Source organism: Barbus barbus (genome assembly GCF_936440315.1).
Source record: "Barbus barbus genome assembly, chromosome: 12".
NCBI classification, from domain to species: domain Eukaryota; kingdom Metazoa; phylum Chordata; class Actinopteri; order Cypriniformes; family Cyprinidae; genus Barbus; species Barbus barbus.
In genome coordinates, this window is record NC_136740.1 from 20,525,693 (window position 1) to 20,542,388 (window position 16,696).

At 35.7% G+C, this 16,696-nt stretch overlaps 2 protein-coding genes across 5 annotated transcripts; both read right to left on the minus strand.

Moving 5' to 3' along the window:
* Positions 1–1,385: 1,385 nt before the first annotated feature.
* LOC306878630 (uncharacterized protein) lies at positions 1,386–4,282 on the minus strand. The gene is made up of 10 exons (XM_079431077.1): positions 4,259–4,282; positions 4,118–4,171; positions 3,923–3,973; positions 3,750–3,782; positions 3,478–3,516; positions 3,353–3,382; positions 3,156–3,200; positions 2,904–2,981; positions 1,918–2,274; positions 1,386–1,837 (listed from the first exon to the last, which is right to left on the minus strand). The coding sequence occupies exons 2-10, from the start codon at positions 4,158–4,160 to the stop codon at positions 1,737–1,739; spliced, it is 777 nt and encodes a 258-aa protein (XP_079287203.1). The 5' UTR covers positions 4,161–4,171; positions 4,259–4,282; the 3' UTR covers positions 1,386–1,736.
* A 3,207-nt stretch (positions 4,283–7,489) lies between these two features.
* On the minus strand, positions 7,490–16,391 carry LOC306878080 (casein kinase II subunit alpha). 4 transcript variants are annotated; one of them, XM_079430180.1, is made up of 16 exons: positions 16,272–16,307; positions 13,518–13,607; positions 13,345–13,423; positions 12,763–12,891; positions 12,448–12,559; positions 12,258–12,359; positions 11,992–12,042; positions 11,848–11,907; positions 11,540–11,623; positions 11,141–11,251; positions 10,872–10,973; positions 10,580–10,680; positions 10,268–10,416; positions 8,414–8,503; positions 8,107–8,139; positions 7,490–7,973 (listed from the first exon to the last, which is right to left on the minus strand). In XM_079430180.1, the coding sequence occupies exons 4-15, from the start codon at positions 12,861–12,863 to the stop codon at positions 8,114–8,116; spliced, it is 1,089 nt and encodes a 362-aa protein (XP_079286306.1). In that variant the 5' UTR covers positions 12,864–12,891; positions 13,345–13,423; positions 13,518–13,607; positions 16,272–16,307; the 3' UTR covers positions 7,490–7,973; positions 8,107–8,113. The 4 variants fall into 4 exon arrangements, with proteins under 4 accessions (XP_079286306.1, XP_079286304.1, XP_079286305.1 ...); XM_079430178.1 differs by lacking the exon at positions 8,107–8,139 and having other exon boundaries at positions 16,272–16,391; XM_079430179.1 differs by lacking the exon at positions 8,107–8,139 and having other exon boundaries at positions 16,183–16,293.
* Positions 16,392–16,696: the final 305 nt, after the last annotated feature.

Below are 16,696 nucleotides of genomic sequence, written 5' to 3' on the forward strand. Positions count from 1 at the left end.
AGCTTAACTAGATTTTTTTCCAAATAAAAGGATGGACAAGTTGAATCAACACAAGCAATCGTGCTTGATTTAGACCACTTTAATGCTTTTCATAACGGCCTGGTAGGAAGTTTTGTTTCATATGATCCATGTCTCTCATTCAACAGGATTAGTTGTAATTTGATGGTCTTATTGCAGACGAATGTATCTTCAATAACCTCCAATATGTCCGTATGGAGATCGATAGGCCTGCTGGACCAGCCGCGCAGCTGTGAGTGTAGTTGTTTTTTCACAATTACTTTGAGTGATAATCTCTTGTAAATCTCCTTAGACATGCTGACATCTCTGTCACGATTACGAGTAAGAAAAAGACTCTCCGAGGTCTGGTAGAGTTGATGAAGCCTGCCATAGTCGAGAGACTGTGTGATTTATGACCCCAACAGGACGCAATCGAGCCAACGGTACCTGCAGCCCCTCGCATACAATCAGTTGGACACTGATTATGAAAACCCACCAAAATCAACACCATAGGACAAATAAGCACCCGCGGGAATGAGATCTATATGATAAATGGAGAAGAGAGCGGGATCTGTCTGATAAACGGATAGGAAAAGTGGATCTGGCTGACGTATTAGACACACTCATCACCATCGCGTCTATAGAGCTGCGAGCTGTCTTGTCATAACTGATAAATACCCTCTATTTGTCTGTCTAAAGCTATATGCTGAGAGATTTAATCATTTAGCTGTGTTAAATCAACGATAGACTCACAGCAAGCCATTCTTTGCGAAATGTAGCAGAAAAAGCACCGTTGCTAACCTCTGACCTGCAAAAAGCAATTTAAATATTTTAAAATACTGTCAGTGGGACACAAATCAGTTCAGTGGAATGAATGGAACATTAGTGCCATTAACTGCATAAGGAGGACGTTTAAGGGCATTTAAACAAGGTGTACTATGTAGTAAATATAGGGAGAACAATGGTAAAGTGGGACACTTTTGGTAGTGTAGATTTTCCTGGCACTTTCTAATGCCGTATTATCTGACATTACGCTTTAATGGAAATTTTCAGATATATACAAATTATACAAAATTCTAAATACTGGGGGAAAACAAAAATAAATAAATGGACAGACATGACTAATCATTAAAGTATTATTAATGATATTACTAGTAATAATATTGTAATTAGCATATGGACATTTCTTAAAAAAAAAACAAAAAAACATTAACACTTCAGTCTATGCTAATAATTATAGTAATAATAATAATTTAGTAGTAGTAGTGTTTGTTTGATACAATTTATTATTTATTTAGCAAAATGTGTCTTAAGTTAAGGAGGCGGTTTTATAATAATTTATATATATTTTCAATAATGTTCACATCTTAAAAGATCATAAAACATCAAACCGATTAATAATGGTTTATTTATGCAAGTCCAACAAACAAACCAAGAAATAGGTATTAGTTCCAATAGACATTAAAATCACACCGTCAAAAATAAAAAACAAGTAGATATTCTGCAAAAAGTAACTACAGAGGAACTGCCACTCTCTCTCTGCTGTTGTCTCTGTCCAAAAGTTCTCTGTTCACTCTTTCTGGACTTTCTAAATCCAGCTGTGCTCTTGGGGTTGTTGGATGCTCGTTTTCTCTTAGTGGGACATTTTCCTCAGCTGGTTCTGATAGCTCATTGTGTCCTTTTGAATCTTCTGGTCCACATTAGGGGCATCCAGACTGTTGTTCTCTTCCATGGGATGTTCAACAGATGTTTTCAGTGCATCCTGTGATCCGATCAGCCAGTTCCCTGTTGTCGTCCAGTGTGTCCTGGTTAGCAGCATAGTTCAGTTTCACTTTGATTCCTGCATAACATTTAATTAAAGTCTCATTAGCCGTGTTTGTCTGATTGTTTATCAGTGAAATGGTTTTATAGTGGACTAACCTGAGATTTGTGTCTGAGATATTCCTCGACCACCACCACGTTCTTCACTGTCAGCATATAGGTCTGGTCTATCCAGGGTGTCCACAAACTCTGGGCTGTCTAAATCCATTGCTCTTTTGCGGCTCTCCTGCTGGTGTTTATCAGTATCATGTGGTTTACCAGTCTGGTCTTTGAGGTTCATTCTACCAGCAAAAGTCTGAATTATGGGATCCATCTCTTTCATAAAGTCCAGATTTTGTCTGCCTGTGTCTGTGACCACAGAGTTGTGTTTTTCTAACATCTTCTGGGTCCTTGGAGGTCGGTATCTCCCGTTCTCCTCAGGTCTGTCCATTTCCTGACTACTTATGTCCTCCATCTCTGCACAGAATTGTAAGATGATATTTTCAGTAAAAAAAAAAAAAGAAAAAAAATATATCCTATTTATTTAGTGAGCCAAAACATGACTTATTTACAGACCTTGTGAAATTACAATTTGAGTTTCATAGCTTTTAGTCTGTGTCTGTTAACTTGAAGACCATAAATACTCCCAAAAGTTGACAAAATTCACTTTTATCAGACACAACTACTGTTGAAAGGTTTCTTTCAATGTTTTTCTCTTTAAAAGTGTGCATTCATTTGATTAAATATTATTTCAACTTGCATGATCCTTCAGAAATCATTCTAACATGCTGATTTGGTGCATAATAAATATTTATCTTTATTATCAATGTGAAAAACAGATTCTTTGATGAATAGATGACGAGAAAGTTAAAATGAACAGCTTTTATTTACCATAGAAATAGTTTGCATTATAAATGTATTTACTGTTATTTTGGGACAATTTCATGCATTCTTGCAGAATAAGAGTATTAATTTCTTTAAAGTAAATAAAATAAAACAAAATAACATAAATTGACCCCAAATTTGTGTATTTAAATACTTAAACATTTGTTTAAACGTTGACATAATGGCAGATTTTATCACATCTACAGCATAAAACTACATACCTGTTGCTTCATCAATATGTTTGTTTGAGTCCTCAGTCACGTCTGTATACATATCAGTCCTGTCCATACTCATACTCTCTATATTAACACACAATATCACATCAGCAGATATGTTTACAAGCAACCATAATGCTCCTGTAATGCTTTGTGGGTGTCTGTTAACCAGAGCATGTCAGTGACAAAGCATACAAGAAATAAACAGTTTTTTTCAAACTGTTTATTTCAACAATCACATTAAGTCCAGTAACACACCTGTGAGTGCTGTTCTCAGCTGTAACCTCTTGTCGCTGTCACCTTCTGAAGCAGTATATTGAATTAGTTACATGCCTCTAGACAAAATGTGATTATATTTTACAGGCTGGAATGTTTCTGTCAAATAAATTACAAATGGCAAAAATGATCTAACAGCTTGCATGCAGAAGTATAATGAATATAATACAGGTCTCTACCTCTGCTGTCTTCAGTCGATGTTCTGCTGTCTGTTTAAAAAGGAAATTAAGAAATAATAAATATCTAAACAATATATACTATAAGTTTTAGCTTTATTGTTCATGTGTTTTGCTTGATTGATCACCTGAGTTGCTACTCTCAGTTGATCTCTCTTCCGCAACATCTAAGGAAAGATAAATTAGAGAGATCATGTGTTTTTAAAAATCAGTAGACAAAATAATATTCAAACATCAACCTTTTGTTCATTTCCCTGCAAGATCTACCAGATTTGATTTGGGTGTTGTATTGGAAAAGTCTAAATGAATTAAAACGCCTTTTTAGACATACATTTTTAAAGCAATATATCCAAAGTGCAAACACGTGTTTTGATAAAAAATGTAAAATAATAAAACATACCAGCAGAGTTGACCATTTCTGGGGCTTTACATTCTGTATAATAGAGAGAAAAGTAACGTTAAATAATGTCAAATAAATAATGTCCCGTTTAAGGCTGTCAGGAATTTCTTAAATCATCAAACATCCAGGTCTGAATATTGCATCTGTTTTTCCAACACTGTCTAAGCACTGACCTGCAGTCGGATGTACAGGATCCAGAATCTTCTCTGTTGCTAGATCCATTTCTAAGGAAATAGGGCTCCTGAGGTCAGAAACCAACAACCAATAGCACAGCAAACTATTTTCTGATAGAGTATTAATTGCTCTTCCTTTCACTTCCATGCAACAGACCCAAGAAAGGCCATACTCTGAAGAAACGATTCACAGACCTGAGAGCGGTGTTGGATCAGTGTGGTCAAGAGGCAGATTCATTTCAAATGCATCTAAGGGGAGAATGTACAAAATCGGAATAAATAATGAATGTAAAATTATTCCTTTAGCAGTAAATAAATAAATAAAAACATGCTCACCCTTTAAAAAACTTAAATCTTCATTTTCTTCTTCTAACATATAGAGTGAATTAGAATGATTTAGAATAATTACATTTTCAAAGCAAAGCAAATATATAATTGTGCTAAACAATCATAATTAGAATATATATTGTCTAAAACCAAAACAAATAAAACGAAGTTTACCTCTCATAGCTGCTGAATCTACAGCATTTATAAAGACTAGAACAGTCAGGCAGATGTTGATCCTGAGCCAGGAGGGAGAACAAAAGGGCAAATTACAACATTTTCCAAATGTAAATGAAACCTAAACACACATTTAATATTGTCAAGCCGTCTCTCTCATTGTGCAATATCATTAATTTTACACCAGCACTCAGAAAACAGTCCTACATATTTGAAAACTAGTAACACGGATCTTGTATTTTATTGTGGAAAATCCTGACTGAACATTCACAAAAATCCAAATCCAAATAAAAGGAAAAGAGAGTAGTTTGGTGACTTACAGCTTCATGTTGAGTGCTGATGTCCATCTGAAGGGCTCGTGTGTCATTTGTGGCTTTATACGAGTGCGGGTCGCTGATCTGGACAATAGGGTCATAGATGACCCCTTACAGGGACACTGGAGATGCGGCCTGAGAAACCAGCAAAGACCTGTTTTACTCTGAATGGCAGGTGTTTTATAATAATAAGGGGATGCATGGCTGAATTCACCCCATGGCATTTCCTCCCTTCACAGAGATCCACTGAAGGATTTTGTTTGCGCCATTGTGAAGAAATAGGAAACCATTAGGTTAAAGGCTTCTATTCATCTATTCATTTACCTTATAAACTTCTCAAAAGTGCTTTTAATGTAACACTTGAGGAAAAGATCTTTATAAATAAAAAAGCATCACATCAGAATTGATCTCGACAATGAGGATAACAACATTTAGGATGAATACAAGAAAGACACTTTCTGATAATTTGGTATTATTAAAATTGTTTAAATGACACATCACACAATATGATTTAATATACTGATAATAAAGGAAGGAGTATTTAAAATTACAAAATTACTTCAAACACAAACAGATAAAAATAAAATCACAATTTTCTCAGGACTTACCAGCTATTTGGGACACTTTCAATGTAGAGACACTTTTAAACAGAACTAAATTTAATTAGAAATGTAATAAAACATAACACATTAAGCTTCTAGGCTTAATTAGGGTTCGGAATTATAGGAAAAGATTTCAGAACTGAATGTTTGTGGATTTTAAGTAATATAAGAATATTCACAAGAATTATTAAATTCCAGTGTCCAACTTTGTCTCTATTTAGCAACGCTTTCAAACAAAACTAATTATTCTGTAAGAAGTTCCGTAACAATCTCCATTTGTTGAGATGACATTAAAAATAGCTTTAAATAAAAAAATTAAAATTATCTTATATGTCCACTAGATGGCAGAACAAGATCAAGAAAGGAGGTGTTGGACTGCGCCACAAACGAGCAGAAGCCTTTGGTCCAAATGAAAACTCCTTCAGGGCCTGGAAAAACAGGACAAATGAAAGACGGTTCTAGCGCTATTACACATACTGGCTTTTTAGTGTATGTGTCGATTTGATTTTTATTTCGTTTTATGGTCAATTTACTTTATTTTTAGATTGTTGTGAAATCGCACAAAATAAGGTTTTAAACAATTTACACTGTCGCAATTCTTGATAAGTTTGCAAACATTTTAAAATAGAAAATTAACAGTGAACGAAGCATAAAATAATTAGTTTGACGATTTGGCGAAGCACTACCTCTTACAAGAATAAAAAAAAAAACGCTTTTTCAGAATTCGTCTTTTTGTGTGCGACAGTACTGGCTAATAACAGCAGTAACTGTTATTCTGTTTTGTGAGAAATTGTTTGAATCTGTGATGAATTAGTAAAAACTCGAGAACTGCGAAACTTTAAACGAAAAATTAAACCTAGTTTTCAACGACATCCAACAATTGGTTTCTTTCTTTTTTTTTTTTTATTGAATTCCATATAAATGTGAGTGAGGTAGCCTCTGTTTTTCCCACCTGACTCCAAACACCATTCACTGTATTAGAGAGGCTGCATTAAACGTACAGCTGAATAAAGCAAGTGACATGGTCTTTTTACTTAAACAATATATTTTCTCTTTTAAATTATTTATAAAACAAACAAAAAAAATCTCTGCAAAAGTATCTATTGCAAACTTTAAATGAATGAATTTACAATACAGTAAGATATTTAGATTTGAACTAGTCACACTGAACACAGACAGAGGACAAACATGAGTTCAGCCTCCACTACAGAGCTAGTCTTCAACATCTGATTATTTCACTACTAGACAAGACCAAAAGTAAGAACAATAAGAAACACAAACAATTAAGTTATTAAAGATTCAGTTTGTCTAGACAAAAAGCTTTGGGAGTGACAAACCGTCCACATAATATTCTTGTTTGTTCTTCAATCAGCCCAACCAAAGGCAAACCACAGTAAAACACAACATGCAATGCTAAATTGATATTTCACCTGTTTAATTGATTTAATAGTGGGGTAGAAAAGAAATGTGTGTATTTCACTGAACAGTCGCCTCTGAAAAGAAAATTACAAAAATTCTTCATAGTATCAAACAAATGTCTGAAACTTCTTAAACAAAAAAAACGACAATTCCACTCATGCGTACACACTCACACAAACACACACAGAACTGAAGGTAACACAAAAATTGGCATATTATTGATTGTGTTACTCAGTAATTGGTACAAGTCCTTGAACAGCAACTAGTGAGAGTTTAACAAGATCTGTGACCAAATCCAATCAACCTGCAATATACACAGAACCAGCACAGCTGAAACAAAAGAGCTTCCATTCTTGGTAAAAGAATGCCTTGTTACACAATGATCCAACAACTCAGAAATGTTACAGTAGTTTTGATTGGATCTGGCCTTCAGTCCAAATGCAGAGCTGAAACATGACTCTATCAAATCTGCATTGTCCCCATAATATTCTTCACAACCAAGGAACAAATCACTCCTTATCTGCATTTATACTCGGAGAAGTTCAATATATGACACAAGGTTTTGTGAACTTTGTGACCAAGACTTGTTGTAAAAACAGACTAAAACACCAGGTACAACAAAACTAAAAAAAAAATATATATATATATAAATAAAAAAAATAAAACTGTCTCCCAAAACAATTAAAAATAAGTCAGTGAGTGAAATGGTTTGAGCACGAGAACGCTAGAGGGACATATAAAATTAATTTTATTATCCTTCTTCAGGTGGACATTTAAGTGTTTCTAAACAGTCACGGCGAGTGAAAGTTCACACCCGTTTGCTTTTCTAACTCACACAGACAGGTGCAAAAACATCATGGGTTTCTTTTTGAGTTCACAAACCCCTAAACAACAACTGAGGAGAAAAACAAAATAAAACTAACTTAACATTAGTTCTGTTATTTGCAACATCATAAAAATAACCACAAATGAAATCAATGCCCCCCCACCCCCTCACCACTGATTCACAATTCCAAGCAGGCCCACAGAAGAGAGAGAGACGGACAGAGGGATGTGAGAAAGAGAGGGGGGATGTTGGGGCAGGTGGTGTTCAGGGCTGGGCTCCAGCGGCAGTGGGCACTTGTGTGGCCATTGTGTTTGGGACAGGGATGACGGGCGAGCCGGCGCTGATGTTGGCGATGTTGGGCTGTGTGCTCGGAGTCATAGAGGCGATGCCTGCAGTGTGAAAGCCACCAACACGTTTAACCTAGTGTATGTTGAAACCTGAGTATTTCTCTTAACATTCTTGGCAAATGCTTTTTAATCATAAGATTCAAGTTTCACCCATTGAACATTGGCATTTACTCACCCTCATATCATTTCAAAACGGTAAGACGTTCTTCTGTGGAACATAAAATATGACATTTTGAAAAAATGCTTGTTTTTGTCCATATAATGAAAGCCAGCGGGGTCCAATATTGTTCTGGACTCCACTGACCTGCACTGTATGGAGGGTGGAAAAGCTGATACATCCTTCAAAATATCTTCTTTTGCATTGTGCAGAATAAATCACTCAGGTTTGCAGTGACACGAGGGTGAGCACATGGCAATGTTCATTTTTAGGCGATATATCCCAAACAGAGGTGAAGTGCTGAAGAGAAAGGCAAACTGTTTACCTGCCATCAAGCTAGAAGAGCTGACAGGTGTGGAACTAGCAGCCATTCCTGCAGCTGGTGCTCCTCTGCCCTGGTCTTTAACTATAGGATCTATATAGAAAAACATGAAATACATTATCTCAAATATATGACAAATTATGACGAAGTATCCACCAATGTGTACATCAATTCTATCTGAAGCCAGTTATACGGTAACATTGAAATGTTCTAACCCAGGGCTCAACAATAAGCATAGCCTTGTCCTAGTGTGATAATTTCTAGTGTTTTTGCCCATTGCATTTTATAGCCATTAAATCTTTTAATGTTGTTCATCATTTACTTGTGAAAGTTTCATTGAAATGTTATTAAAGACAAAAGTAACATTACCTAGCTGGTTGACAGATAAAGTTGTTAAACTTGTTATAATGACATCATAAACACATTGAGACAAACAAATAAATCAATAATATAACTTCAATACATCAATGTTAACAGATTAAGTTTTGAATTTGTAACTGTCAGAGTTCAATTATAGCTTTATCAATTGGACTAGGGTTGCAATTTATTCCGGATCAAATGTGACCATGAACCACAAAACCAGTCATAAGGGTCAATTTTTTTAAGCTGAATACATAAGCTTTCCATTGATGTATGGTTTGTTAGGATAGGACAATATTTAGAGATGGAGATACGACTATTTGAAAATCTGGAATTGGAAGGTGCAAAAAAAAAATCTAAATACTACGAAAATTGCCTTTGAAGTTGTCCAAATGAAGTTCTTAGCAATGCATATCACTAATCAAAAAATAAGTTCTTACGGTAGGAAATTTACTAAATATCTTCAAGTTGATGATTCTTTAGGGTCTTAATTAAAAGTCTATAACAAACTTTGGTTAAAATTTCTCAATGGTAGTGTACGAAAACACTACCTTTTTTTACACTGTCAAAATCAGCTGTTTTCATCAAGCCATGTTGACAGCCATTTTTTAGTCCATGTGCAGTACTGTTTACTTTAGCCGCGAAACTGGCTAACTACCACATTATTAGGAAAGGCAATTTGCAATGATTCATAAAAAAACCCTTATACTCACTTTTGTAGATGAAGCTGGATCACGAATGTTTCGCGCGAACAGACGCATTTAGGCAGATTGGCGCATTCACTTCAAGCGAAAGTAACGTTAATCCTCTGTGTCTTCAGCAGCTCAGATGTTGGGAGTAAATGACGACTGCCATATTCATTACATCCAACAACAAAAATGCCTCAATTGCTTAATCGGAAACATCTTGTCTTCCACTGCACCAGAGTCGACACAATGACGGTCGAACTGTTTACAGCTCACTCAGGGCGGGTCTAAGGTAAGACAGCCTTGTCAATCAACTATCGTGGGAGTGGCCTGTACAGAACTACGTCATTCTGACAGGAATCTCAGAACAGCCTGATTTGAGAGAGGGGATTTTAAAATAGAGATTAAAAAAAACAATGGGTGGATTTTTATCATTATAGGATTGGTGTGTACACATTTCCAACACACATTTATGTTTAAACAACTTGAAAAGTGAATTCTGCATCCGATGACCCCTTTAATATCCTAATGATTTTTGGCATAAAAGAAAAATCAATCATTTTGACCCATACAATGTACTGTTGGCTATTGATACTAATTTACCCGTGCTACTTATGACTGGTTTTGTGGTTCAGAGTCACAAATAGCTTAAAAAAATGCATCAAGTGATTGGAGACCTTGCAGGGTCCGTTATTCACTATATGCTCAGTGTGTATAATTTACTCAACGGTGTATAAAAGAACACGCATGCAAGAATGTACATTAAATTAGAGACTGGAGACGCATTCACAGGTTTTCAGGAGGAACTCACAGAAGTAAGGGTGGTCCATGGCCTCACGGGCCGTCAGTCGGGCCTGGTGGTCATAACGTAGCAGCTTGTCCAGAAAATCCAGAGCCTCTGTACTGACCAGGTGCTGATTCTCACTGTGCACAAAACGTTCCCATCTCTTCCGGGAGTGTCTGGGTGAACAAGTTAAAGATGTTAAAAATGGTACAAACATGACTATACACACAAACACACATACAGAACTATGAAATTAAAAAAAAAAAAAAAAAAAAAAAAAAACTTTTAATCAACTTGATAAACAGTCTGTCTATGGTGATCAACAGTTTAAAGTCATACCTGCCCAAAATGTCATTAAAGCGTGGATCCAGCTCAATGTTATATTTGTCAATGTAATCATACAGGTCCTCAGTACCCAGTACCTTTGCAATCCGAACCAACTAGAAATAATAAAAATAAAAATCACATCAAAAAGTAAATTCAACAGACATATACCCAGCATAATAAAAGCACCCAGCAAATATTTTCTTCTACACAGCAAATTTATTAAAATTCAATTGAATGACTGAACATCCCTGCCATTTGTTTTTAACAAGTCTGTTCATACTAAAAATCAAAAATAATGTTTGACCTGGTCATAGTTGTCATGTCCATGGAAAAATGGTTCCTTCCTGAAGATCATACTGGCCAGCATGCATCCAAGACTCCACATATCCAGACTGTAGTCATACATCTAGATACAGATCAAAACATTTGTTTTTACAACAAAATTTGCTGAAATTCATTAAATGTGAAATTTTAACTAGGGATGACTGACCAAAAAATAATCATTTAACACTGTTAATCTGAGAAAAAATTTATGTTCAAGAAAATTAAAATCCTGAATTTTAGGACACTAACCTGATAATCCACAAGTAGTTCAGGGCCTTTAAAATATCGGGAAGCCACACGTACATTGTACTCCTGGTTTGGGTGGTAAAACTCAGCCAAGCCCCAATCAATCAAACGAAGCTTTAAAAAGTCAAATGAACATCCAACAAATCAAAATTAAAAGGTCAATGAGGTAATTTTATTCAGCAAGGATTTACCTTTTAATTGAAAAAAAATAAAATCACTGAAAATATTAAGCAGCATGACTGTTTATAACATTGATAAGAAAAAAAAAAAAAATTACTTGAGCATCAAATACACATATTAGAATGATTTCTGAAGGATCATGTGACAGAACATTCAGCTTTGCCAACACAGAAACAAACAAATAATGCTAAATGTTGGGTAAACTCTTAACTTGGCCAATACCTTTCTGTGCTCATGGTCAATCATGACATTGTGTGGCTTTACGTCTCTGTGCATTATTCCCATACTGTGGCAGTAGTCGAGAGCCTGGGGATAGAAGAGCGGAGATAAGAATTAGATCCAACGCCAATTTGAGAAGAGCACTTGGGCACTGTTGAACTTTCTAACCTAAACTATGGGCAAAACTGAAACCATTTTGCCACTGCAAAATAAGCCAGACAGACAGATATTGGATAGTTTTGTTCCATGATATCGCTTTATAAAGACCCACTTTTAATTGTTTTTATTTATATTTTTAGTGATCATCTTACCTTAAGAATTTCATACATGTAGAAACGGATGTCATAGTCTGATAAAGTTTGATACAGTTGCTGTGAAGAAAAAGACAGTTTACTACAACAAATTAAACAAATAAATTCTCTATGGAGGGGCGTCAAAAAAAAAAAATCTCTAACCTTGAAGTCAGTGTTGTTAACATGCTCAAAAACCAGCGCTGGTGTTCGGGACTGTACATTGAAAAAGCAGAATGGATTTTAAACATGATGGCACACAAACAAACTCACACATTTACTTTGCCACAATGCATCAAGGTTCCAAGAAAATAAAACAAAACCTAAACAAAAAAGTCATTAATAAAAACAAGAGGGAAAAAAAACGAACTTTGTCTTGAAGTTCGAAAGACAATGGAAAAGTAATCTTCCCAATATGTTCATAAACATACCACAGGATCCTTTATAATGTCTAAAAGCGTTATTATGTTGGGGCCTCCTCTCAAGTTCTCCAGAATTTTTATTTCTCGTTTAATTTTCTTCTTTTTCACTGGCTAAAAACAGAAGAAAAAAACAAGCATAAACTGACACATCTCCAATCAAATCTTCTATACAAGTGTGAATGCAAACATCCAAATATACCTTGAGTATTTTGACGACTACTTTCTCATTGTTAGTGATGTTTATGGCTTCAAACACTTCACTGTATTTTCCCCGGCCAAGCTTTCGCACTAACTGATAGTCATCCTGATTTCTGCAGAATACAAACATATAGAGTACAAACAATGTGAGTTTAACACACTGAACGGGTCAAATATACCATGCATGCCAGAATAAGTAATAAGCAGCACATTTGATCCAAGCCCCTGAAAGAGAACAACAAAGAAACTATCCACAGGGATAATGCTGCATAATTATAGGTCAAATTGGCTATTTATTAAATTCAAGAGAACGCACCCCCAGTCCACCACATGGGATTCATAGTCCCAGTACTCTCTGGGTCGCTGTGTGTTTACATCAGGGTAAACTCGAGAGCGACTTGGAACAGGGCCAGACATATTCTATACAAGGTATTCCCTGAAACACCTGGAAAGACAACAAAATATAATACTGAAAGATTGCAGGACGACCAAAAAGATGTTTTACAAATCTAACTGTTGAATAGAACAGTAATTAAGAACTATGAATTGTATGATCTAGACTGGGGTTTTCAAAATGGGGTAAGAAAGTGAATTTTAAATTTAAAACATTAAAACTTATTTTTTTAAAAATTAATTAGTAATAAAAATAAGTAAACAAATACATCTAAAAGTACAGTACTATAATGAATTAAAAAAATAATGTAACTTGGAAACCAATTTTTGTTTCCAATTAATATTGATTATATTTTTACAGTATAAGTGTTTTTATAAAAAGGAACCATATAAATGCCTTTGAAATTTTAGAATAATATTTGTGTCAGTAGCATCTAAAATATTGAAAACCCCAGGTCTACATTAATTTCATAAAGCTCATAAATATACTTGTACAGGTTATTACCTTGGAGGATTCCTCCAAGCAGCAAATGAAAGGTGGAGCTGATGAAGGCAGATGTGATGACTTTATGGTGGAGCATAGGCTACAAAATAAATAAACAGGCCTGTTAAGACATCTAAAGTAAATTAATTTAATTTGAAATGTAATATATTTCCATAAGCGCCACACAAACACACCTGATTGTAATTTGAATGAAAGAGGACATCCAGGAGCTTATTCAGGAGACACAGCAATCCTAGAAGTCATTCCTCATGACCCTCCAGATGCTGGAAAACACAAGGATGTTGTAAACTTTACAGACACAGCTGTGCAACATCAGCCTGGGTATCAAAGTACTGATTTATGGACCAACGTCCATTAATAACCAACCAGGTCACTGTACTGCCATATAGTCTTTAGACTAACAAATTCCTGTTCGTGACAAGCCGTGTGATCTACCTGAATTAATTCGTAATTATTACAACTACATAAAAGAGCTTAATTAAAGCAGGGGTGGGAGAGAAACACACAGAACACAAACAAATGCCTAACTAGGGATGATATTTAAGCACTATATAACCTCCATTATAACGAGGAGCACTAGTACATTTTCCCTTAAATCAATATCTTGTTTTGAGCCACAGGCCTTATGACACAGCCAAAGAAACCTGGTCAAACTCAATGGACAGCTTTTCTACATTCCAAACTTCATCTACATATAATCTATATTATTAATTAATTACAAACAAGTCATATAAACAATACAGGTACATCTCAAAAAATTAGAATATCGTGAAAAAGGTCAATATTTTTTGTCACACATTTGAGAAAGTGAAACCCATATATTATACAGATTAGATTCATTATACAGAGTGAAATATTTCAAGCCTTTATTTCTTGAAATTGATGATTATGGCTTACAGATAATGAAAACCCAAAATTCAGTGTCTCAGAAAGTTAGAATATTACATAAGATCAATTAAAAAAAAAAAAGGATATTTTAAACAAATGTCAGGCTTCTGAAAAGTATGTTCATTTCTATGCACTCAATACTTGGTTGGGCATCCTTTTGCATGAATTACTGCATCAATGTGGCGTGGCATGCAGGTGATCAGTTTGTGGCACTGCTCAGGTGTAACGGAAGCCCAGGTCGCTTTGATAGCGGCCTTCAGGTCATCTGCATTGTTGGGTCTGGTGTCTCTCATCTTCCTCTTGACAATACCCCATAGATTCTCTACGGGGTTCAGGTCAGGCGAGTTTGCTGGCCAATCAAGCACAGTAACACCATGGTCACGGAATCAGCTTTTGGTACCTTTGGCAGTGTGGGCAGGTGCCATATCCTGCTGGAAAATGAAATCAGCATCTCCATAAAGCTTGTCAGCAGAAGGAAGCATGAAGTGCTCTAAAATCTCCTGGTAGATGGCTGCGTTGACTGTGGACTTCAGAAAACACAGTGGACCAACACCAGCAGATGACATGGCAGCCCAAATCATCACTGACTGTGGAAACTTCACACTGGACTTAAAGCAACATGTATTCTGTGCCTCTCCACTCTTCCTCCAGACTCTGGGACCTTGATTTCCAAATTAAATGCAAAATTTACTTTCATCTGAAAAGAGGACTTTGGACCACTGAGCAACAGTCCAGTTCTTTTTCTCCACAGCCCAGGTAAAACGCTTCTGACGTCGTCTCTGGTTCAGAAGTGGCTTGGTAGCCCTTTTCCTGAAGACTTCGGAGCTGGTGACTCTTGATGCACTGACTCCAGCTTCAGTCCACTCCTTGTGAAGCTCTCCCAAGTGTTTGAATCAGCTTTGCTTGACAGTATTCTCAAGCTTGCAGTCATCCTTGTTGCTTGTGCACCTTTTCCTACCCAAATTCTTCCTTCCAGTCAACTTTGCATTTAATATGCTTTGATACAGCACTCTGTAAACAGCCACACCATTCAGTAATGACCCTCTGTGACTTATCCTCTTTGTGGAGGGCATCAATGTTCGTCTTCTGGATCATTGCCAAGTCAGCAGTCTTCTCCATTATTGTGGTTTCAAAGAACAAGAGATACCCGGAATTTATACTGTAGGGATGGTCATTAATTGAAACTCAAATGTAAATGTTCTAATATTCTGAGATACTGATTGTTGACTTTCATCAGCTGTAAGCGCTAATCATCAAAATTAAAACAAAACTTTTTAAAATGATTTAACTTACTTTACACGTAATGAATCTAAAATATATGAGTTTAACTTTTTGAAATAAATTACAAAAAAAAAGAGAAAAACTTTTTTTACCATATTCTAATTTTTTGAGATGTACCTGTACAATTACAGAATTTCTCAGAATCGTATTATCAGCTTCCAAAAACAGCTGTTAGTTAGCCGGCTAACCGCTAACTAGCATAGCGTTTGCCACGCCTAAGTCATTTCTAAAACATTTCCAACGCATTTAGCTAATTTACCCTCCAAATTGTTTATTACATTGTAAAACACATTATATAAGCACAAACTAGTAACGATATGAACACAGGGCTAAATATCTTAATGTTTTATCGCAGAAACGCTGCTAGCCGAACGTGGCACGACACGCCACATCAAAGCTAACGCCGCTAGCTACTTTCGCACAAAAGATTAAACAAATGTACACAATAAAACAAAAAACTATCCATATTCATAAGAATTATAAAACATACACGAAGTTGATATGCGTTTAATCGGCCTTGTAACCAAATAGTCCATTTATGTGTGTTTTTATAAAGAATACGCGACGGGTTTGTGGTTAGCAAATAGCACTGGCACACTCTAACTGTGTCGCCAGCAAATAACACGTTATGTATTCACATAAGCATGTATTAGTAGCGTAGTGACTTACGTGTGTGTCCTTAGCTGATGGAAATATTTAAAAAGTCAAGTCATGTAGGAATACAAATATAAGTAGGTCGTAAATGCACACTGCATTACCTCTCAGCGTCTCCTGGTAGACAATATGGCGGATGCAGCGCTGGAGAAAGGCTGCGTATCAATACCTGACGAGCTGCTCGAAAAAAACGTTCGGAACTCGCATGTGAAGTCTAACGATGCTTACTACGTAGGCAGCTCAGTAGGTTTTCTGACACGGCCAGAAAGAGAGAACGCGCAGACACACAAACAGACCGGTTTCCAAAATATGTTGCATACATCGTGTGCGTCTCCTATACATGAATGTCTTGAATTGAATGTCTATATAGACATATAGAAAGACACTGTTTTTTTTGTTAGTTAATTTATTTCTTTATGTATTATTATTAATTATTTATTTACTTAATTAGGCTATTTTTGCTTTAGCTACATAGGCATAATATTTCCCCAAAAGTATTCCTGCTTGTTTGTTTCAGCTTCAAATTTGT

Coding starts and splice junctions, on each gene's coding strand:
- LOC306878080 (XM_079430178.1), bottom strand. CDS start 12,863: ATGTCTGGCCCTGTTCCAAGTCGCTCTCGAGTTTACCCTGATGTAAAC. Junction 12,560..12,762: donor TCCCATGTGGTGGACTGGGG/GTGCGTTCTCTT, acceptor TGTATTCTGCAG/AAATCAGGATGACTATCAGT. Junction 10,417..10,579: donor TTTAATGACATTTTGGGCAG/GTATGACTTTAA, acceptor TTGTTCACCCAG/ACACTCCCGGAAGAGATGGG.
- LOC306878630 (XM_079431077.1), bottom strand. CDS start 4,160: ATGAATCTGCCTCTTGACCACACTGATCCAACACCGCTCTCAG. Junction 3,974..4,117: donor TGATCCAACACCGCTCTCAG/GTCTGTGAATCG, acceptor CTATTTCCTTAG/AAATGGATCTAGCAACAGAG. Junction 3,201..3,352: donor ATCGACTGAAGACAGCAGAG/GTAGAGACCTGT, acceptor ATACTGCTTCAG/AAGGTGACAGCGACAAGAGG.